The sequence below is a fragment of the Penicillium verrucosum genome, assembly GCF_028828655.1.
Source record: "Penicillium verrucosum strain IBT 35672 chromosome Unknown utg000001l_segment0_segment0, whole genome shotgun sequence".
NCBI classification, from domain to species: domain Eukaryota; kingdom Fungi; phylum Ascomycota; class Eurotiomycetes; order Eurotiales; family Aspergillaceae; genus Penicillium; species Penicillium verrucosum.
In genome coordinates this window covers 2,963,186-2,985,454 of record NW_026643210.1, presented here as the reverse complement: position 1 = coordinate 2,985,454, position 22,269 = coordinate 2,963,186, and the positions used below count along the sequence as shown (strand labels likewise).

General features: G+C 49.0%; 11 protein-coding genes across 11 annotated transcripts; 4 read left to right on the top strand and 7 right to left on the bottom strand.

Annotated features, from left to right (window-relative positions):
* Nucleotides 1-390: 390 nt before the first annotated feature.
* On the top strand, nt 391-1,499 carry N7516_001099 (NAD(P)-dependent oxidoreductase; the record flags this gene model as incomplete). Its single annotated transcript, XM_057213821.1, has 4 exons — nt 391-408; nt 466-654; nt 709-1,178; nt 1,241-1,499. 4 exons carry the CDS (start codon nt 391-393, stop codon nt 1,497-1,499), a joined length of 936 nt encoding a protein of 311 aa, XP_057075704.1.
* Nucleotides 1,500-1,849: 350 nt separating this feature from the next.
* On the bottom strand, nt 1,850-3,329 carry N7516_001098 (bZIP transcription factor; the record flags this gene model as incomplete). The annotated part of the gene is made up of 2 exons (XM_057213820.1): nt 1,850-3,000; nt 3,050-3,329. 2 exons carry the CDS (start codon nt 3,327-3,329, stop codon nt 1,850-1,852), a joined length of 1,431 nt encoding a protein of 476 aa, XP_057075703.1.
* A 649-nt stretch (nt 3,330-3,978) lies between these two features.
* Nucleotides 3,979-5,167, bottom strand: N7516_001097 (GTP cyclohydrolase II; the record flags this gene model as incomplete). The annotated part of the gene is made up of 2 exons (XM_057213819.1): nt 3,979-4,008; nt 4,067-5,167. 2 exons carry the CDS (start codon nt 5,165-5,167, stop codon nt 3,979-3,981), a joined length of 1,131 nt encoding a protein of 376 aa, XP_057075702.1.
* An 849-nt stretch (nt 5,168-6,016) lies between these two features.
* On the bottom strand, nt 6,017-7,309 carry N7516_001096 (SAGA-associated factor 29 family protein; the record flags this gene model as incomplete). The annotated part of the gene is made up of 3 exons (XM_057213818.1): nt 6,017-6,403; nt 6,475-6,997; nt 7,135-7,309. 3 exons carry the CDS (start codon nt 7,307-7,309, stop codon nt 6,121-6,123), a joined length of 981 nt encoding a protein of 326 aa, XP_057075701.1. The 3' UTR covers nt 6,017-6,120.
* Nucleotides 7,310-7,907: 598 nt separating this feature from the next.
* Nucleotides 7,908-9,512, top strand: pmi1 (mannose-6-phosphate isomerase pmi1; the record flags this gene model as incomplete). Its single annotated transcript, XM_057213817.1, has 5 exons — nt 7,908-7,938; nt 7,993-8,013; nt 8,070-8,161; nt 8,215-8,452; nt 8,518-9,512. 5 exons carry the CDS (start codon nt 7,908-7,910, stop codon nt 9,510-9,512), a joined length of 1,377 nt encoding a protein of 458 aa, XP_057075700.1.
* An 812-nt stretch (nt 9,513-10,324) lies between these two features.
* Nucleotides 10,325-11,610, top strand: N7516_001094 (putative 6-hexanolactone hydrolase; the record flags this gene model as incomplete). Its single annotated transcript, XM_057213816.1, has 3 exons — nt 10,325-10,530; nt 10,629-10,774; nt 10,898-11,610. The coding sequence occupies 3 exons, from the start codon at nt 10,325-10,327 to the stop codon at nt 11,608-11,610; spliced, it is 1,065 nt and encodes a 354-aa protein (XP_057075699.1).
* A 221-nt stretch (nt 11,611-11,831) lies between these two features.
* Nucleotides 11,832-12,996, bottom strand: N7516_001093 (putative Coatomer subunit epsilon; the record flags this gene model as incomplete). Its single annotated transcript, XM_057213815.1, has 6 exons — nt 11,832-11,940; nt 12,013-12,251; nt 12,326-12,461; nt 12,535-12,791; nt 12,868-12,914; nt 12,972-12,996. 6 exons carry the CDS (start codon nt 12,994-12,996, stop codon nt 11,832-11,834), a joined length of 813 nt encoding a protein of 270 aa, XP_057075698.1.
* A 542-nt stretch (nt 12,997-13,538) lies between these two features.
* Nucleotides 13,539-14,183, bottom strand: N7516_001092 (uncharacterized protein; the record flags this gene model as incomplete). Its single annotated transcript, XM_057213814.1, has 2 exons — nt 13,539-14,037; nt 14,095-14,183. The coding sequence occupies 2 exons, from the start codon at nt 14,181-14,183 to the stop codon at nt 13,539-13,541; spliced, it is 588 nt and encodes a 195-aa protein (XP_057075697.1).
* Nucleotides 14,184-14,933: 750 nt separating this feature from the next.
* N7516_001091 (uncharacterized protein) lies at nt 14,934-17,660 on the bottom strand (the record flags this gene model as incomplete). Its single annotated transcript, XM_057213813.1, has 1 exon — nt 14,934-17,660. One exon carries the CDS (start codon nt 17,658-17,660, stop codon nt 14,934-14,936), a length of 2,727 nt encoding a protein of 908 aa, XP_057075696.1.
* Nucleotides 17,661-18,102: 442 nt separating this feature from the next.
* N7516_001090 (putative adenosine deaminase) lies at nt 18,103-19,335 on the bottom strand (the record flags this gene model as incomplete). The annotated part of the gene is made up of 4 exons (XM_057213812.1): nt 18,103-18,297; nt 18,356-19,016; nt 19,084-19,226; nt 19,279-19,335. 4 exons carry the CDS (start codon nt 19,333-19,335, stop codon nt 18,103-18,105), a joined length of 1,056 nt encoding a protein of 351 aa, XP_057075695.1.
* A 522-nt stretch (nt 19,336-19,857) lies between these two features.
* N7516_001089 (NmrA/HSCARG family protein) lies at nt 19,858-20,796 on the top strand (the record flags this gene model as incomplete). The annotated part of the gene is made up of 1 exon (XM_057213811.1): nt 19,858-20,796. One exon carries the CDS (start codon nt 19,858-19,860, stop codon nt 20,794-20,796), a length of 939 nt encoding a protein of 312 aa, XP_057075694.1.
* Nucleotides 20,797-22,269: the final 1,473 nt, after the last annotated feature.

Genomic DNA, 22,269 nt, shown 5'->3' with positions numbered 1-22,269 from the left:
AATATATGCGCAGGCTATAGTCCATGTGGAACGCCTCACATTAACTAAGGGGTATATACACGGGGGCTTGACTACAAGGGCACACCAAGCATAGAATATAAATAGGGAGAGAGGATGATATCTCCACAGTAATAAAGACCAAGCCTACTTTATCCTCAATAAAAGTAGAAGCCGTTGCTAACGCTGAAGAGCTTCCTGTCGGCCGATTCCGATATCCTCGGGAAACACGCTCCACCATTTCCTATCGTCTCTGGACTCATACAAAGATCGCATTGCCCTGCTCAAGTAGATTCCGCCCTGCCAAATTTTGCTTGAACCTTTCTACCCGATCCTTGAGGTTGTTGTCTATAGATAAAATCGTGACCGAGAATCGGAAAACAGCGAGCAACGATGCCACAAATCGGCTGGGTAAGTAACCCCTAGAGCATCTATGGGTATGGACAAAACAACTAACCATGAACACAGTATGGACTCGGGTCCATGGGCCTAGCAATGGCCTCCAACCTGCAGCGCCACATAGCGGCGAAGAAGGCTACCAGCCTGATCTACTCGAACCGCACGATGTCGCGCGGATCACCCCTGCGAGCGCTAGGAGCAATTCCAGAACCCAGTTTCGAGAAGCTGGTGTCTCAATGTGGAATCATTTTCACCATGGTAAGCCGATTCTACCGAGAGGATACATATCAATGCAACTAAAGCCCCTCCCAGGTCTCCAATGACTCAGTGCTCCAAGGCCTGCTATCTACCGCGATGGGTTCAAGCCACTCCCTGAAGGATAAGATCTTCGTCGACTGCTCAACAGTGCATCCCGAGACCGTAAGCTCGGCCGTATCGGAGCTGAAAAGCAAGGGTGCATCGTACGTAGCAGCGCCGGTCTTCGGCGGGAACCCGATCGCCGTGGATGGCAAGCTTGTTTTTGCTATTGGTGGTCCTAAGAGTGCGACTGATGCTACCAAACCTCTGATCCAAGATGTGATGGGTCGACGCGTGATTGATTGCGGCGAGGATGCTACCAAGTCCTCGCTTCTGAAAATCGCGGGTAACATTGTTACTGTGAATATGATGGAGGCTGTTGGTGAGGCTCAGGTCTTTGCTGAGAAGACCGGGCTTGGAACTGGTCCTATGGAGGAGCTCATTGGTGAGGCTTTTGGTCCTGTTGCGGGAGGGTATTCTAAGAGGTGTGTTACAAGATTGTTTCTGTGCTGGCATTCCGGCTCTTCATATTTATCTTTGTTTCCAGATTGACTACAGGGGCTTATGCGCCGCCCCTGGACTCCCGCCCTGGCTTTGGGGTTTCTCTTGCTATTAAGGATGCTAGACATGCTATGTCGATGGCCCAGGAGCAGGGTGTTGGGCTTCCTGGGCTTGAGATTGCTCGGGCTAACATGGAGGCCGCGAGAAAATATGGCGGAGAATGCCTGGACAGCAGTGCAATGTACGGGACGCTACGCCAGAAGGCTGGTCTGGAGTTTTGGAATGAGAAGAGCAGGAAAGAGTAAAGTCAAAATGATGGGCCCCATAAGATACAGAGTAGCTATTGATTTGAAGATTTGTATTCGTTTAAAGGTCCAGGCCGAGATGGTCCCTGTAGACACCATTCATTGGCAACGCCGTATATGACCAGGTGAGGTGACCTTTGGCCCTTCTCACATGCTTCTGCCCTTTTGCCCTTGTATTGGGACTCCGCTCAAGAAAATTTTTATACCCGCCCAAAAGCCAATTAAAAAACTTCACTCGCTAAAATCCGAGGTTTCCTCTCCAAGGAGTAGTCGCGGAATGAAAAAGAATGTATATATATATGCCAAGTTCAACTCGGTAGAGATAGAGCAGTGGTTGGAAGAAAGCTTGCTTAAGTAGTCGTGTAGTCCCTTGGCGGGTCTGCTCCGCACGGGGTGTTGGGCTGTGTTGTCTGTGTTGTCGGCTTGATTCGTGCGGTGTCTGCCAAAGAGGGATAAGTCTCCGCAAAGCAAGTCCCCAATGACCAATTGGACAAATTCCTCATATGCCGCTCGAAGACCGGATTGATTACCAGCTCGTCCGAGTCACCAGCTGACAACAAACAGTCCGTGTCCTCATACGGCCAATTGACCCTCATCCCACTTGTAAATGGAATGAACCAATTCTCGAACGGGTAGTTCTGATAATTTGTAATAATCCTGTCACGCATTGCCGGCCAGGGAACATAGTCCATCCAAGCAGGGTGTGGATGGAGAATTTGGGTTGGGGTCGGGGTTAGCCACTCTGGGAGTCGCTCATAGTTCTCTTGCGTAGGGTAAATCTGCCAACGCATGAGGAGGAACATGGCGTAGAGCACGGCAACCTGCACCGGCAGAGATGAGATATCTGGAAAGGTGCGCAGGATATCTGTGAAAACCTTTGAGGCTGGATGGGAGTAGACACTCCTCTCCGGGTTCAGCAACGAGGAGACACTCGGGTACGGTGGCCCGGCTAATTTTTGTCTCGGGATGCCTTGAGCCGCCTCGCGTTGCCGGCTATGAAGGAATTCCAAAAGAATGTTATCTAAAGGACATGTCGCTGGTAAGTTTTGTATCGGAGCGGCAAATGCAGGTGGCCCAGGTTCAGAGGCAGTAGCCAAGGGATGTGGGTATACTGGTGCCGGAGGATCTAGCTGAGAATATTGGAGGGTTTCTGAGCTGCTGCCGTGAAGCCGGTCGACTTTAGGAACACTATGCGAGCCATCGATAAGGAAATTAAACCCTAGACGCTCATCGGAGCCGAGGTTCAAGCCGTGTGTGATATTATGGCGCTGCGAGTCCCACGCGACACGGAGAGAGACCGACGGAGCACCTCCATTGGTACTGTTGCGGCGACTCCCGAGGGTGGGTGCAGAATGAGTCGGAGAAGGCGTATCAAGGCTGGCAAGGGAGTCGGCATATGATTTCTCGCCTGGAATTGGGGTGAGGCGATCGGTGTCTGGCACTGGGGATGTATGGGAAGAAGGCGGAATAGATTTGGGTATAGCTAGAGAAGGAGGTGCATCTATCATTATCAGCCTGAGAGTTGAATTTTATCGAGATGCGCAACTGACCTGATAGTTCTGGCCTAGCGAGCAATGGTTGGAGAATGTCCATTGCTGCCTTAAGCCCTTGGCGGAGCTCCGCGTTCTCCGACCGAATCCTCCCATTCTCGCCTAGAGCTGCTTGAAGATCAAGGTAGGGTTTCTGTGATGACAGGTCCCGGACCTGTTGCTCCAGAGCTTCTATGTGGCCCTTGGTTCTTTCTCGAATTGCACGCTGCGCTTGACGGTCGTTGGCCCGCTTTTTGGCCAACTGATCGGGAGTGAGATTGGCGACACCTCTTGATGACATGCTGTTTAGCTTGCGTTTGCGTCCTGATGTTGTACCATTGTCCAAGAGTCCATCCACGTCTATCGAGGCCGCTCGGGGGGAATTGGCGAGTCTTCGGGTCTGTTGAGGGGAGTAGGTTGGGAACGTTCAGGTAATCCAGGCAGGTCGGGCGAGGGCGCCACATGCTCATTGGCGTTTGTAGCGCGGGTGGCCATTGCCTTGTAAACGCGCTAAGATTGGCCATTCAAATTAGGGAAATGAAGAACGGAAGTTGGGGAACGCTTGAAGACATGGGTATGCTATGTGGGTCAAGAATGTCTGCGGCAGTGGGGACTATCAGATTCAATGGACTATTGACGATAAACAGACAATGTATCTTTGTTCCAAATACTATACATCTACGGACTAAAACTCCAATTCTTTAGGAGAAGCTGGTGATGGACATGAAGCATTGAAGCATAAAAAAAAAAATATACAGAGCATCATCGCCATACACAACTTTGGAACAAGCCCAAAGGATCAAGATTATGCACAAAGAGAAAAAAATATTCGGTCGTGTCGATCATATACACAGGCTTTTGTAAGTTCCAATGCAAGAAAGAAAGGATATGCCAGATGAAAAGGGGAATGATGATGGGGGAGGAAGTTCAAAACGACAAGGGTCAAGGGATTATTGGATCATATGACCCATTTTCGAGATCTATCAAAGCAGGCATATTAATATCAACCCAAAACTGGGAAACAGTTTACAAGCATACCTTAGTTTGAAGATATCCTTCAATTTCAGAGCTCTTAATTCCTTTCTGACCGCCAGTCCGCCAAGCCAATGGGATCATCGGCACCCGCTCTTTTACAAGAACTTCCCGATTGGGGCCCTCAATGGCGCGGACTTTATCGGGGTTATTGGTGAGTAGACGGATTCCCTCTGGGATGGCATCCACACCACAACCAAGGTCTTCCAATATGGCCGTGGCCAGTCCATAGCTTCGAGCATCAGCCGGATGGCGGAGCAAAAGGTTTGCCTCAACGGTATCCGACCCGAGATCCTGGAGATTGTATGCCTTCAACTTCTCGCCAAGACCGATTCCACGACCCTCCTGACGCAGGTAAACAATAACACCACCCGTCGAATGTGAGGAGAGGGATTGGACCTCTAGAGGCGCATCAGAGGCAAGATCCTCAACGGGGAAAGACATCAAGCGCGCCGCCTCATCCAGCTGTTCGCCGCAGTCGCACCGCGCCGACCACGCCGTCTCTCCCGTATAACACTCCGAATGAATTCGTACCAGCGGCGGCTCGATCTGCTTTGACGTGGAGGCTGACCCGGCCAGGTCGTCGTCATACCGGCTGCTGACTCGGCCCGGGTGCAATTTCCCAACGTACGCGCCGCGGATCATTCGGTCCATCTCGGTCTCCCCCGGCCGAACGCTGTCCAAGCTCCGGCTGCGAATATTGTTTCCAAATACAATTGCCAAATGCTCCTTTCCGTCCAGATCATTGTGGTAGAGGTGCAAGAACATTTCCGCTCCATTAGTTGTGGGGATTCGCGCCCGCACAATACATTCCACTACTGGGAGCCGCGGGAGTAATTTGGGGCCTTTAGTGCCCTGGCTCTTATGGTCGATATTTGCTGCCTGGGTTTGGTGAAGGACTGCTGTGGGACTTAAATCCAAGTTCAATGTGCCGCCGGGGGTTGCAGGTGGGGTGAATGCGGGCGATAGCAATGAATCCGGCAGGGCCGGGGTCTGTTCGCCTGCTGTGATGCCCGCCTGACTTGAATCATCTGATTGTCCATCTGATCTGCTCGGCAGCGTACGCGGGGGAAGTTTTGGTGAGGCGTGGGCCGGTAGGTCGGTCATTGCGACGGCGGAGAGGCGGGGTAGTTGGAATTTGTGACGCGTGAGGCTCGCTGCAGAAGCTCGAGTATGCAGGGGTAGGGATTGAATAGCACGGGTGCATTAATTGGACGGAAATACAAAACGAAATCTGTTTGTTCAATGTAAAGTTTTAATTGCGAAGTAGACTATGCCCCGGCTATCCTCCCTCGGCATGAGGAGAAGAAGGCTGAGTCATCTATATGTCACCGCTTACTCTAGCACATTCTTCTGGGCCTCCACCTAACTAAGTACTTAGTTACTGGTAGGGCATTTTATAAGTTTTTCAGGCTTAGTTGGATCTATAATTACACTGTTCTAAGAAATGAATGGCTTTTCCTTGGCCCAAATTCAACCCATTGAATATTGTTCTCACTTCCACCTATATGCATCCATCTAACAATTTACAGCCGACATCGGGAGAGAAAAAGATACACAATCGCGGCATTTTATCACGCCACCAGTATTTAAGTCGCATAGATACCAGCGACATAGGTATATCCATAGTGCTCTGAATATTCTGACCGTTTTGAAAGACATGGAAACCATACCTCAGATCATACTTGTATAGTTATATTCGTCAAGAGAGAAAGGTACCTAGGTAGTATGTGCCATCAAACTTTTTCAGACTCCCATGGATAGAGACCAGGCTAGCAGATCGTCTTCCGGGGTATATAAGCTTTCGCGAAGTGTTATAGAAAACTTATATTGTAGGCATCTGGAAGTTCTCCATTCAACCCCGGCTTTTTCCATGTAGATCCCGCCACTAAGCCAAGAACAGAAATAATCATAGCTTCAAAAAAAAGACGTTGTTCTTTCTAACTAAAGTATCTAGTCAAGATGAAAGCACTCCATATCCATGGTAGGCCTTCGAACTCCAGATAGCGCCGCGCTTAAATGGTATCATCATCACATCAGATCATAGAAACAGCTTGAGATTACTTGCCCAGAATATCCAGCACAAAGCGCCGGTCGACCTCCATCTCTTTATCGTCCTCTTCACCCTCGAACTTGAGGCGATAGACGTCCTTCCGTGCGCCCATCACCTCGGCGCGATAGAAGGTAGTGGTGTCCGGGTATCGCGCAAGGACCTGCTTGCCAGCCGGGTACGCAGCTAAATGGGTGCTGAGCTGAGGAATGGGAATGAGAGAGGCAGCCGTAGTCTTGTAAACCGCTCCCTGCTCACCATTCTCATTCGGCTCGGGGTCTTGCACATCATATCTGGGATCAGACATGACGCGCGTCAGTCAATGTAAATTGAGACGAAACGTAAACGACCTAATATCACTTACCGCTTCTTCGGCCCATCGCCAGTAACAGCCTTTATTATGCATTGGATCCCCTCGCCCTCAACACCTTGTTTATTCTTGTTGTGTTTGAAGACAACCTGAGCCCCAACCACCAGCAACCCACTCCGCTCTGCGACGGTGCCCTTGGTCCCTTCCGACGGCCCTTCCTCGATCTTGACCATGACGTTATCCTGGCGGCCCCCTTCGCGGGCTTGCGTGCTCGACGAGACGCTTGCGCTGCGTGGGACGGTCCCCTTTGAGCGTGCGGTCTTGTCAGCCCCCGAGGCACTGGGGGAGTCGGTCACCGAACCTTCGACTTCATTTCTTTTCTTGCGAGACTTGTTGAACGATGCGGACCGATTTGGAGGCGCTTCAGCCTCAGATGCCTTGCGCAATGCAGTGAGCAGTTCTAAATTTTTGATTACATCGCATGGCTCGTCCTGCATGATCGAGCGCTCGTCTTCACTGAGCTTCTGGCTCAGGCGGAGCCAGCTGTCGAGTTGGTCGTGTTCGGCCATGGTTGGTTCTGCTTGGCAGTGCGATGTTAGTATATGTGGTTGATAATAAGCTTGAATTTGTTCCAAGTAATTTCAAGTGACGCGCATATTGGAGCTTTGTGGTGTCGGCTATAGAGCCGATGGATCTAGTGCGGGGGGTACTCACGGTTGCCATCATGCGAGATCTTGTCTACCAACGTTTTAATCTGCACAGACAACTCATTCTGGTGATCAAACTTCTCCTTAGATTTTCGAATATCCTGGCAGATCTTGGTCCAAAGCTCCAATTCCTCATTATTGCCAAAGCCGTTGTCTCTGGGTCGGGGGCGGTTGCGAGACATCCTCCGTTTACCAACCAGGCAGGGTAAGGAATGTGTGAAGGGTATGAACAGCTTATTGCTGACCAGAACCCCAGGGTATTGATAACTCTAGATTTGAAGCAACAAGTTGTCAATTCAAAGGGTTGGAGATGCGGTGATAAGGGCTCCGTCCTCCGGGCGGTCGGGGATCATACGCTAAACTACTTTTGGACATGAGATTGTGGATGTAATTGACGTTGACATTTGTATAATCTTAGTTCTGGTCTTCTCCATGGGTATATTGGTAAGAATTTAAGCCTGTTGAATTTATTTGAACTATACTGTCTTAATGCGACTGTATATTTTTTTGGTTATAACTAAAAGGACGGTTGCGGAAGTACCTCGTTCGGCATTCCGTGACACATTGGGATACTCCGTAAATCCCAGAAACAAAAAAAAAAGGGCCATCTCGGTGAAATAAGTCAGACCAATCTTCCCTATAAAGAAAGCTCTGAACGTGTGTCATAAGATTGAAATCCATTGATCCTGTCCAACATTTCTCACCGAAGGCTTGGCGGGGTATTTCCAATCCCAAGTTTCTGGTTGACCCTCCGCTTTTTCCCCAAACATACATTTCAATATGCAGGTCCCACTACTTCGGCTACAATGTGGTAAGTTTGGAGATGTTTAGAAGACGAAACATCCGCTGATATATCGATCTTTAGGTGTCAATAGCTACGACTGGGGTAAGCTAGTACCACTTGCGATATTGTGTTCCCCGCACTGATTAACCCCGTCATAGGCAAGGTCGGTCAAGAGTCGGCCGCGGCAAAGTATGCGGCCACAACAGCCGCCCCGGATTTTGCGGTTGAGGCCAACAAGCCCTATGCCGAAGTAAGTGAGAGCCTAAGTGCAATTCTTGAAGGCAATTGGCTCACAATTCATAGCTCTGGATGGGCACACATCCGTCTCTTCCCTCTAAAGATGTGGAGACTCAGCGTACCCTCCTCGACATGGTTCAGGATAACCAGGCGCTGCTGTCGACGGATGTCAGCGAACGATTTGGAGGCAAACTTCCGTTCCTGTTTAAGGTGCTTTCCATCCGTAAAGCGCTCAGCATCCAGGCCCATCCCAACAAGAAGCTTGCGGAGCAGCTCCATGCCCGGGACCCAAAGAACTATCCCGGTGAGTGATAATTGGGATGACATCCAATAAACGAGCACCCGGAAACATGGCTAACTAATTTTAAGATGACAATCACAAGCCCGAAATGACCATTGCCATCACCCCGTTCGAGGGTGTGTGTGGCTTCCGTCCGCTCGCAGAGATCACGCATTTCCTCCAGGCTGTGGAGCCTCTGCGCACTCTTGTTGGTGACCAGGCAGCGAGTGAGTTCGAGAAGCTTGTTAAGGGTAACGAGGACTCGGAGGATCCTGCCGTCATCCAAAAGAACAAGGAAGCGCTACAATCCCTTTTCACCACTCTGATGGAGTCTTCATCCGAGAAGATAGAGACAGCCTGCAAGGCCCTTATCTCGGCTGCGGATAACAGCCCCGATAGCTTTGCAACCCTAGCAGGTGAAGTGGAGACGAACCCTACCAACCCCGCCGAGCTGGCTGCGCTTTCCAAGCGTCTGGACGGACAGTTCCCGAACGACATCGGCCTGTTCATCTTTTTCTTCCTCAACTTCGTCAAGCTGCAGCCTGGCGAGGGTATGTTCCTGAAGGCAGATGACATCCACGCTTATATCTCCGGTGATATCATCGAATGCATGGCGTCATCTGATAATGTTGTGCGAGCCGGTTTTACTCCGAAATTCAAGGACGTTGATACCCTCACCCAGATGCTGACTTACTCCTACGCACCAATTGAGGAGCAGAAGATCCAGGCAACAGACTACCCGTATGTCATCCTGAACGCCACTGCTTACTCTAGCGCCTCGTCCGCCATGCTCTACGACCCTCCTATCGACGAGTTCAGCGTCATCAAGACCGACTTGAACCGGACCGGCGCCAAGGCCACTTTCGACCCGATCGAAGGTCCCAGTATCTTCATTTGCACACGCGGCAAGGGCAAGATCACTGTCGGCAATAAGACCGAGGAGGTCCAGGAGGGCTACGTTTTCTTCGTCGGCGCTGCCGCTGAATGTGTGATTGAGAACACCGGCAGCGGTGAGGGCGATGATGATGTCTTTACGACCTACAAGGCATTCTGTGAATTGGCCCCGACTGGTGAGGAAAACTAGGTCAATGGTAACTAAGTTGTCATTATTCTAATCTGTGGCGTCAAGATGAAACACGCCGTTCTGAGATTGGCGCAAACCTATGAGGTACACATGGGACATACGATGGTGTTCCGATGTGAAATAACAAAATAAGAAAATTACGAAAACAACGCAATGCAATGACAAAAGACAAAAGACAAACTTGGAAGTGTTCAGGCTGTAGTTTCGACCACCTAATATCCCGGACATATTGTGCCAAAAGGCCTCCAAAGAAACCGACCTTTGCACAAATGAATTGATTGGATTCGAATTCCCTTCATCCAGTTTGTTAATGCTTTCGACCAGTATACATATCTTATGGCTCGTAAGTTTATCTCCTATAGTGCCATCGTTGTTTCAAGCAAAATTCTCGGATATACTAGAGGCATTGACAGAGGTGTGTACATCAGATTGGTATAATATCTTCGTCAACTGTTCAATGTGCCTCCGCCCAAGTCTTGTCGTTTAAATTTTTATAGAATATTCCTGTTATTTCGTTTTTATATGCCAAAGTAAGTTGAATCCCTAATACCATCATACCCAAGCTAGACAAAATCCCATTGAAATGCCATTGATGAGCTAAGTTTCCTAAAGCAATACCTTCGAAGACCTCGGCGGGACCTCGGATATCACGATGTGGATCGGATCGAAGCACAACCAATCAACAGCCGGCGGCTCCAGTTCCTGCATGCCCCATCCAAAGAGCGGGGGAGATTGAGCAGGTTACCTATGTTGTAGGTATAAAGCCGAGACTCACCTCCCCTTTCCACTTAAGAGCTTCAATCACTCTTATAATGTCGTCCAATCAAAATGTCCCCCAGCTTGGCTTCTGGGAAAAAGCAGATATCCCATTCCTACATCTATCAATGTACGCTAGCACAGTGTATGCTGCCATTACTGGTGTTTTCCGGGGTAAAGACAGCCCCAAACGCTACGATCACCACATCCTGGCCGCTGTGATTCGGAGACTCTCTGATCGAAGGTCGGATCGGCAGACACAGTATGTTGTTCTCTCTCTCTCCAATTATTATACATATAAATCCGAAGAAAGCAAAAGAATAAGAATGGACAATCAATTGACCTGATATTGTCGCACAGGTACCTCTTCCCCCCAACTTCAGCATCCTACGAAACCATCATGAAGAAGCGTGGTCTTCAACCCGATACCGTCACACTCCCACACAATACAGAGGGCCACTGGATCGGAAACAAGAACGCCAAGAACGTGATCGTATATTACCATGGTGCGTCCCCAATCTCGATTGTGTAATATGTGTAACACGCGGGGGAAATTCCCATCCAAATCACAACATTGCGTATATCCACAAATACAAGCAAAAAAGAAAGAAATTAACCAACAAAAACAGGCGGCGGTTTCGCCATGCCCGCTATCCCAGCCTACTTCGAGTTCTGGCACGAGATGCTAAAAGCCCTAAACGAAACCGGCCACGATCTAGCCGTCTTCTTCCTACGGTACACGCTAACCCCACACGCAAAATACCCAACGCAGCTCCGCCAAGCCGTCGAAGCCCTGCGCTACATCATCAACGAGACGGGCCGCTCACCGGCTAACGTGATTGTCGGCGGAGACTCCGCAGGCGGGAACCTCACTGCAGCGACGCTGCTGCATGTATCTCACCCGCACGCGGAGATCGAGCCGCTGACACTGTCGGCGCCGTTAGCGGGCGTCTTTACGTATGCACCCTGGATCAACTTTAGTACGGAGTGGCCGTCGATGAAGGATAATCTGTGGAAGGATATTCTCACGCCGGCGGTTTTGACGAGGTGGTCTGATGCTTACCGCGGGGATAGACCGGCAGATAATTGGAATGAGCCGTTTAATGCGCCGGCTGAGTGGTGGAGGGATGCTAAGACGGAGAGGATTTTGGTTCTTGCTGGTGGGGATGAGATTTTGCTTTCGCCTATTCAGGAGTTTGTGAAAAAGATTAAGTCGGTTTTTGGGGATATTACTTTTGTTGTTGGGGCTGATGAGGTGCATAATGCGCCGTTTTATACTATGGTTAAGGAGGAGACTCAGACTCGGTCGGAGTTGCGAGGGTGGTTGGCTGCTCGGCTGTGATTTATTTGCTGCCACATGGTATTGGGGCAGAAGCATATGTTGGATAGGAACATGTTCTTATTGTTCCCATTGTCTCATACCAAATTACAGATAAGGAATCCAAATATGGCACCAATTGCAAGATTGAGATAGGTCGTGTCTTTTCATAAACAAACAGGATAGGCTGCCCCTGACTCGAATTAAACAAAACAACAAATAAATGGGACAGCACTTAGATTATTCTACGATGAGACCTTGGCCGAGAACTTAGCAGCCGCAGTGTCGAAGAACTCGCTCTTTTCCTGGATATCAGCGAGAAGGGGGTGTGCGGGCTGGATCTGCTGTAACCGGCTAGACGAGAGATATAAAGTCAGCATCGATTTCACTAACTCGTTTAAACGGAGCCACGACGGGGCGACATACGACTCCAGGTCCTCAGTCTGCTTGCTAGCCAACACATTCAAAACAATGCTATTGGCAATCAACTCCACGTCGGTAGGGTATTTCTCAAGAGCAGCGGTGATGGCAGCCTCAGCCTCGGGGAGACGACCCAGGTGGATCTCAGCGATAGCCTGTCCGACGATAGATAGCGGTGCGGAGGTACCTGGTGCGGAGGCAAGCTCCTCGAAGACGTAGAAAGCAGACTGGTAGCTCTCGCCGCCCTGTACAGCAGAAACACGCAAGTCAGCACTCATACACCATTGGATTATAGATTGTAGGTTTCTCATCAACATACAACTCTCAAGCCAACCCACGACTCGGCAACGTTGACCAGCAACGAATCCTGACCCCAGCGCTTGGCAGCCTGAACTTCCTTAACGGCGAGATCGGTCCGGTTTTGTTGGAGATGGATCTGGACGATAAGGGAAACGCTAAAATATAGATAGAGTGTCAAATTAAGATGCTCCGCTATATCGAAGTCTTCTTGCGACGAAGGTAACTTACGCCTCGAGGTTACCCTGGTGCTTGGACAGCAGCGTCAGCGCATCCTCGCTGTGGCCCTGGGCCTGGAGCACAGTAGCAGCAAGGACCTGCACGGTGTTGTTTTCGGGGTAGTTCTCGGTGAGTTCTTGTGCAAGCTGCAGGGCAGCGTCTGTGTTGCCGGAGGACTGCAGGGCCAGGGCCCTGATGGCCGACAGGTCGGGGCTGTCCTCTTCGATGGAGGGTTCGGCGAGGCTTTCGTCGAATTGGCCGAGGGCAATCTGGGCGCGGAGTCTGAGGACTTGAGCGGGGAGTTGGTTCTCGGGGGGAGAGTGCGGCGGTCTCGAAGTCGATCACATTCTGGTATTGTCCTGAGTGGAAGGCGCTGTGGATGTTGAGGAGCTCTGCGAGGAAGCTGGATTAGCGTCGATCGGAGCTGGAGAAGGATGTGGGAGGCTTACCGCCCTCTGCAGAAAAGGGATCCATGTTGACTGTTACTGTTGTGGAAGAATTGGGTCGAGGGGAGGTGTTGTTGATGATGCCCTGTGGCCGCAGCTGTTCACGGTGGCTTTATGGTGGAGAGGCAACTCTGCCGAGATAACATGGGGCAGGTGGGCCGACCGCCTTCTATCTATACAATCCGATCATCTACACTTCCAACTTCAACAACAACTCCATCTACGAATAGATGGGCATTCCTACAGTTTCATAATTGAGATGGAGGAACATGGAATGGATTTATTTCCCGACAGAATCCAAAGCGTACAGGGTATCAACATGGGACAAAATCAACATTCCCATACAAAACAAACAAATTGGTGTGATATACATAAGTTGGGGCCTCGTTAAAACCAACCGGGTTAAAACCCTTTGGGATAAATCAACCAGCTGGAAAGAGTACCCCCTGTTCGCTTCCCGTGTTCCCTGCTGGGACAATTTGGTTGGGTGCTAGCGACAACAGACAATAATATGAACGGGGTACATGGTCCAACACAGACCATGTAGTTACCAATTCCCTTCTCTCAGAATCACCGAGAAAACTTCTTCTTCAAGGCCCGATATGCTTTGAGGGCCTTGCTCGATACAACTCGTGCAACCACAAGAGGCAACCACTGGGGTTCGTGGTTGGTAGGCGGAGAGGGGGACAGTGATGGAGAAGTAGAGGCGGTTGCAGAGGATTCTCCGGACTGTGGTGGTAGGGCTCCACAGAATGGGAGCAAACAGCTTTCGTACTCCGAGTCGGTGTCAGTCGTGGCTAGAGATGCCGAGTCTACTTCGTTGCGGAACTCGGTGAATGTCTGCCGTGGGTCGTGTTGGCCGATTCGATCGTACAGCCGATGAAGAGATGACTTGCCGAGGAGTCTCGTCGCTGGAGGTTCATGCTCCAGCTTTAGTGGAGCTAGAGCTCCTAGGTCGAGAGAGGAACGGTGTGATGACTGGGGTGATTGGTGTTGTTCGGACTGAGATGGTTGGTCCGGGTGGTGGGTGTTGTGGTGGGTGGTGACCACCTGGTGGACTTCGAGTGTCCTGTGAAGTATGTTAATATAAACGTATCATGGAAAAGAGCTAGATATAGATGCTTACCTTGGGTCGATGCTTCCGTTGTCCCCGGAAATGGCATCGAGCCAGTTGTAAACCTCGGCCTGTTCGTAATAGGCATGCACGGATGTCATCGTGCTATGGTATATAGCCTTTGGTTATTTATGTGAAAAGCTTAAAAAAGGGTTGGAGCTGAGGTTGGTGGTGGTGTAACTATCTCCAGGGGGCGATCAAGTAGTCGATATACTGTATAGTGAAGACCAGTTGAGGTATACTCAAAGTAAGTTGAACAGATACCTGATAACAGAATGATATAATAGTCAAAGGAGATAGATGAAGAAGTAAGAATTCAGAAAAAGAGAAACGAATCCAAGGGCCGTATATATAGATTATTCAAAAAGCCATTAAGCCTTCTTGAGAGTCGGCGTCGAGTTGTAAAATCAGGTCATAGTTAAAGGGTACTTTCCCCAATCGAGAGATAAATCAGGGCTGTATCCATGGATACCAGGGCCGAAAGGTGTTTCGGCGATGATGGAAAGAGTCTCATGGGCATTGTAACAGGGTAAGAACATCTTAAAACCAGGCACTGCTCCGACTGTGCCAAACCTTATAGCCAAGTGCTAGAACTGTGTTTATATGAGCGAGACGGAGGGTAATTCAGCTTTTGGAAACTTGAGGTACAGTATTCTGACAATTCTCTAACTTGAATATTGAAAATACATTTGGATGGAGCCCTTATATGAGCTACTCTGGGGTTACATATGTCAATATTTAGAGTAGTAAGTAGATTGTTCTATTTGTCCTATCTAGTTATGCTAAACATCCGAAGGCCATAAGCCACGAAGCTACGAAACCGTCAAGCGATTCAGATCCGCGATCTTCAATTAGCCCTGCCATCTGAATTTACCCTCCCGCAGGGTCTTCACGACACCAAGAGGCATAAACTCGCGATTCACAGCAGCCAGGCTACCGTAATTACGAACCATCCCTTCATGATACAACTCCGCCACCCATCTCCAGTACGGCGTCATTGTTTCCCAGTAAGCATTGATGGAGTCCTTAGAGGATCTGTGATCAAGGGAATTTTGCTCCCTTTCAAAGCTCGAACTCAGAGCCAGGCTCGTCTCACTCGGCACCTCAGTGAGTTTCGTGTACACATCCACAAGAGAAGGACTGAATGTTTCCGCATACATGTTGTACTCTTCCAGGGACATGAATGACTTGGATTCACCGCCCCATTTGCTCAAAAATTGGCTGCCAACATCAGAGCCGTGCTTTTTGAAATTTTCCTTCGCTGCCTCATATTCTTTCTCATCACTCAGAGAGGCCTTGTGCAGTAGCTTGCGGGGGGTCTGTTTGATGTTTTCACGCATGGCGAGTAGTGTAATAAAGGGATTGAGAAGACCCAAGCCGCCGAGTTCAATGGGATAATAGAAGAATCCATCAGGGAGATCGTGGATATCGAATCGCTCTGCGATCACGGTGCGTAGATGGTCGGTGACACCGCTGATTTGATCAGATGGACTTTTATCACCTGAGCTTTTGTTGAAGAGTGTGCGTTCGATGCGACTCAGGGTAGCAATTGCCATGTCAATATGGTCCCTACCGAAGCAAGTGGCTGGCTTTGCAAAGTTGTTTGTAAAGAAGCGGCCGAAATAGCTGTTCCATGCCTGTACCCAAGCGAACACACTTTTGCAGGATGAAAGTTGTCGTTGAAGCTCTTCGATATGCTGGTCAACCTGGGCCTGGTCGATTATGAACCTTTCTTTCTTCGCATCCAGAACCAGGAAACCCCACCGGATGTCACCAGTGGGAAGGGCAGATTCCTTTGGGGTGTCATTCAAGCCCATCTGCACAGTTCCAGTCTTCTCCGCGTTAAACCTCAGACCCATTACCTGGCTAAACTGCTCCATTGCCTGCCATGCCTTGATGCAAGTGTTCTCTGCGCCCCAGAACCAAAAGTCATCATGAAGCCGGTACAGGAAGGCGCCATCGGTAGCCTGATTGACTGCATAGTCCATACAGAAGAGAACGGCTTCTCCGAAGCAGTCACCGAGCGTATGACTCATTGGAATGCCACGCTTGCGGATTTGAACAGAGGCATCAGCTCCATCTTGGTCAAATTTGAGTGGAGCTTCCAAAAACACTGCGAAAAACTTGATCCACAGCTCGGAGACCCCAAAGAACTTGAGCACGGTGAGCATGGTGGCATGGGGCATTGAAGGGCCAAACCACTCAAAGTCCGACCGGACTGCAGTAAAGTCTCCGTGCTGATGCTTATGGATGATAGACTCTGTGATCAGGAGGTGTAGAAGGGAATGCTTTGCATCCAGGACGTTCTTTGTGTCGGACTCTGCGGCATCGTATTCCCGTACGCCTTCATCGGTTGAACCTGGGAGTTGACTCATGAAATATTGGTCGGTGTATGTCTTCCATCGAATCTCATTGATCTTGCCGGAGTCTGAGTTGGCTTCTCGGCCAAGGAAGTACTTGCGCATTTCCTTGTGCTCTTCGGGGATATCTTCCTGCAAGGTCTTCCAAGCGTTGGAACGTAGGAATGTCTCAAATACCTCCCGAAGCTTGACAGCCCATTTTGTCCCGATATACTGTAGCAGAAGGGCATCAAGAAGGTCTTCATCCATGAAAATCCGGTATTTACCGTTGAGCTGACGGCGCATTTCAAGCGAAATGCCATCGGCGTCTCCCGTCCATGTCCAGCTCTCGAGCGAGGCAATGCGCATGTTGAGCACATCTGCCACCTCCTGGGCAACCTCGGCGTTCCGCATGAACTCTTTCAAAACGGTTGTCTTTTCATCACTGAGGATGTCGCTCTTAAGCAGTGCAGCAGAGACCCATTTGAGTTCGTCGACATCGAGCCACTCGCCCTTTGAGATCAGATATGTGCCAAACGATTGGATATTCGATCGAAGATCCTTGAGTGCCTGTTGAGAAAGCTTGGTTTGGGTGAAAAGACCATTGAGGTAGGACCGGATTGCGTCTTCGTTGACATGGGTCGCAGCATTAAAAACCAAGGACTCCCAAGTCGCGCGTTGCTCGTGCATTTCTGCCCGCCCAACTTTTTCGAAGGTTGGGTCGGATTCAGTGGCTTGGGATTCATTCGCAGTGGAAGTAATGCTTCCATCCAATTCCGACAACCACTCTTTGACCAAATTGCTGTAGAAAGCACCGTGCTCGTGCTTTATCTCAAGATACCGCAGCTCCTTTTCAAGCTGATCGATACGATCCTGTAGAGCTGCCTGGGAGATGGAAGGGTCGTGGCGACTTTGTAGAAGAAAGCGACGGATGTTGGTATGATCTTCTGGTTGCAACCGACCGACTCCTCGTGAAGTGAGTTTGTCTTCTGATTCCTCATCAAAGGAATCAGCATCTAAATCTACGTCATCTTTGTCGAGTGAATCCTTGCGGAATCCCTTGAGGCGTGATATTCCATCCAGCAAAGCCTGAGCATGGGTGCGCAGGTCTGGGGCTGCCTTGGCAACTGCGAGAATTTCGGTTTTGCGCAGATCAAATAGAGCGCGTTGCTTTGAGAGTTCACTGATTTTTGTGGCAGTGATAGACTTGAGAGTCTGTGGAAGAGCTCCGTTTGCCATAATGGTGTTGTAGCTTGGAGTTTTATAAGTGAAGGTCCGACTGAAAGGGGAAGTCGAGAAGATAATTCGAGGTCGCGAGTTGAAACGCGAAGTTCGGGAGATTGTCGCGTCTTATATGAGATGCAAAGACTCCCAACATTGAGTTTTAAACGAAGTAACTATATATAACCTTGGAAATTTAAGGAAAAATTCAAGCGGGCACTTAATTGAGGTTTTAGAGTATTCGAATTTCTGAGGCTGAGATTGTGCCATCTGCACACACAACTCTCTCCTTTTATCGGGTACCTAATCAGGTATAGCGTCAACTGGTCAAAGTAAGGGAACCCCTTTAGGATATGAGATTAAGGGCTGTAGATTGATTGCACTCTATGAATATTCATAGACACCTTCTTCAGGTAAGGACAAAGAACGTTGTTCAAAAATCCCATACGGCTCCAACCCCTCATGCAGAGTCAAACCGAGTAGCAAATACTTCGAGCATACCTTGAATTCTCCCTTTGTAGTACTCACCAGCAAAAATTCCCTCTGCAGACTTGATGCACATCTCCAGGAGATCAGTACGGCTCAAGCCAAAATGCTGTGCGGCCAATAAGTACTCATTGGAGACAGGGCTACAGAAAAATCCCACATCGTCGGTCTGTGAAAATCAAGTCAGAGACCGAGAATATGTCTCCATCTTGGTTGAAATAACTTACACATAGTGCGATCGGGCAGTCTTCGTGTCGCCAATAACCGAAATGGTGATCCAAGAACCCCCCATTAATCATCTTCGCATGGACATTGCAAGAAATGCACAGCTCTAGGCTGAGCTTGCGCCGTGCAATCTCCTTCTTGATCTCATCGGGCACATGGATGACATGGCCCAGTCGGTCAGGCTGGAAAGAAAGAAGGGTCGATAGCTCGCTCGCGGAAGCTGAGGCTATGGTCTCAGCAAAATGAAGGGTGATTCCTAGCCCATTGGCTTTGGCTTTGGCAAATGGTTCTTTGTAAATGCTGACATCGCCTTTGGTTGGGTTGCCACAAATATCCACACCCACAACCCCGCGCGGCTTGTTTTCGATCGCAAGATTGACGATCTCGTCCGCCTCTGCTGCTGTCATGCTGCCGCGATCGATGGCTAAAATTAAAAACACAGACATCCGTTTAGTCTTGCTTCGGAATTTTTCGGTTGTATCCAGGACTGAGTTGATGTATTGTTCTTGAGTAATGCCGGGAGATGCTCTTGGTATGGTCCGTAGCTCGAGGTACACTACTCCATCTCCAAGAAAGTCCTCGAGGACTGAGTTGGTGGCATATACCAAGCTATCTTGGTCGTTGCAGAGCTGGTAGGTCAACTTGGAAAAGGTTGAGAAGAACCTAAGCCGTCATTAGATTGGAAAGTGATGATTTTGCAGCATTGTCGGGTGTAGACACAGACACCTACGTTTCCAGTGTATAATCGACCTTGCCTGGAGGCATTAGCACCAGCGGATCTTCTACATCGAGATTGGGATTCTGCTTCTTTTTGCGTTTCCAGATCTCATGCAAGCATTGGCGACTGATGCTCCCACTGAGATGAGCGTGCAGCTGCAGTGTGATCCAGTCAGAAAACCCAAACATTATGAGACGTCGATCATACCTCAATCTTCGGCAGTGCCTTAGTGAATCTCCGATCAACTGGCTTTGAGTCATCCATGGCTTGGTCAGGTAGTTAAGTCTCCAGGGGGTACAGGGGTACGAGAATCGAGGGATGTAGAAGCGGGCAGAAACTGCCAGGGCAGGTGACTTCCTTATTTCCCAACTTCACATGGACATCTCCGTCCACCTGTACGATATGGCCCCCATGTTTGAGTGTTTGAGGTAGAATCGAATAGATCGCTGACGTGACAAGTTGATAAATCTTAAGCCAATAGTATTGCCAGAGGGATTAACAACTGCGGCTGTTAATAGCGGTTTGACCTCCATGTTTTGACGCTACAGCATCTACTTTGCCTTAGAAGAGTTAGAACCGAATTGATAATCTACGTAGCGCTTCCCGCTCTTCAGCATGTTGCTGAGTAGTTAAACTGATTTCAAACCATCCTGTTACCTTCGTTCTTTTTCGTTCCATTGTTAATTCAAGCAATTCCTTAAATACTCGCGTCCTACCATACTTTTGAAGCCACTCTACCAGTTCCTTGCCTTATTCAACTTTCAGTTCCCCCCTCAAAACCCCATAATGGCTAAGATTCTTGCTATTTTCGGTGCCACCGGCCAACAAGGCAGCTCCGTTCTGAACCATGTGTTGAACGACCCAGAGCTTTTCCAACAGTACAATATCCGGGCCATAACCCGCGATGTCAACTCTGAGAAGGCGCAGCAATTGAAAGCGAAAGGGAATGTCGAGGTTGTTGATGGTGACGTGGCCGACTCGGTCTCGCTAGAGGCAGCCTTGACCGGTGTGCATACGGTCTTTGCCATGACCACACCTGACCTTAGCGCCGACGCTTTCCAAGTCGAGCTAGCTAATGCTAAGCGGATCGCCGATGTCGCTGTTCAGCAAAGTGTCAATTATCTTATCTGGAGCACTCTCCCAGCAATTCGCAATATCTCCAAGGGCAAATACAGCGCGGTCATTCCCTTCGATGCCAAGGCCGCTGCCGAGGAATATATTCGCACTCTTCCTATCAAGAGTGCTTTTGTCTCACTCGGTTCGTTCATGGAAAATCTCCAGGCGCAAACTTTCTTGGCCCCCACACAGGCTCCCGATGGTACCTATGTGCTAGCCCGCCATACCTCTCCCCAGACCCAGTTCCCCTTATTGGATGCTGTGGGTGACACGGGCAAGTTCGTGGGCGCTATCCTTGCCGAACCTAAGAAGTACCAGGGAAAGCGACTCCACGCTGCCACAAAACTATACACCGTGGAGAAGATCACGACCCTCTTGTCCAAGAGTTCAGGCAAACCCATCGTCTATAAACAGGTCTCTACTGAGGAGTTCAAGGCAGGATTGCCTTTCTTCCAGGATGTTTTTGCCGAGGGATTCAGCTTCATGGATGAGTACGGATATTTCGGCCCTGGCTCGGAGGCATTGGTTGCAGAAGCTGCTGCAAGCGCCCGGGGCAAGCTCTCCACTTTCGAGGAGTACTTGGAAAGGCACCCCTTTCAGCTTGTATAGACAAGTAACCGTTACAAATTTCACTTTGCTTGACATGATAAAATATCCTATAGGATTCAAAATCAAAATATAGAATTGAACTTCCCCGCTTCCTACCCAGAGGCCCTGGTATGATATATATACCAACTCTTATTTCTACTAGCACTTACTGCTAAGTCGATCTCCCTATCCAGCTTCAGCCAAATCCCTCGCTATTTGTGGTGAAACCTTGGAACCTTGGAAACTATATACCTAGGTAGGTGGAGACTTTTACCTAGGGAGGAACCTTCGCGGGCCGTGCCGAGAGTCAGCCACAGATCTTGCGGATGTTCACCAAGGAATATATATATTTTCTTCTTAAATTCCGTAAACTGAAGGATATTTTGATGGGTATCTATACTTACATATATGCAATTCGGTGTCTCCCTATAAATGATTAGATTGAGCTAGCCTCAAGAGGTTGTATAGAGTTGATATCGCGATAGTAAAATAAGTTCAATGGCTCGGTGGATTCTTTGTAGTGAAGCCTCCCTACCTAATATCTCAATATATTCCATTAGGCTACTAGAGATGGGTACATCTGTATATCCGTATATCCGCTAAAGAATGCCGACATATTTATATTCGTGTCTATATTATTATATTGTGAGATTGCTCTGTCTTAAGTTCCACCGTGGGATCATTCTTTGAAAACCTGATCATGCGCGGGTTCTCCTGCATGTTCGAAATGCGGGACGGATGTCTATAAGATACTACTATACCACATAAAGGAATTCGACCGCTTCTATAAAAGCCATTCATCAGAGGCCGGGGCTTCTTTAGTACAGATAATCCGGCTCTAGGAAGAAAGGTATGGCGTCTATATTGAACAACTGACATGAGAATTCACCATCGAGCTGCTCCACATCAACAACCAGAGATTTCCCCCTCGTGTACTAGAAGTTGTCGACTGCGAGCCTTTAGATACCATAGCCCAAGGATCCTTTTTGAGTCCCAGAATTTAATTGATTATCTGATCCGAGATGCACTTCAAGCGATTCTGCGATATAAAGAGACAAATGTCTGTTAAATCTCACAAAATCACTTATTAGTTCTCCCTCGGGCCTCGACCAAGTAAACGGTCTCAACAAAATTATTCGAAAGGGACCGAGCGCTTGAATTTCGGCTGAGTGCCAATAAAGGGCCGTATTTAGGGGTTGAATTTGAGTAGAGACCCTACAGGTTCGCTCTTGGAAGCATAGGTTACGCAAGGCCACCCGGGCATAACTATCTCATTGGTTTCTATTGTCTGGCAGTATTTTAGATCCACTCTGACTATACAAAAACTAATTAACTACCTAGGTAGTTAACTATAGGGAGTATCCATAAATTGCTCCGTAAATCTTAATGCCGAAGTTGACTAGGTTTATATGGCTATCTATATGCCATACAAAGTTAGGCCTAGAAAATGTGGAGGGAGAGAGAGGTACGATATGCCGACTAACTACCTAAGGG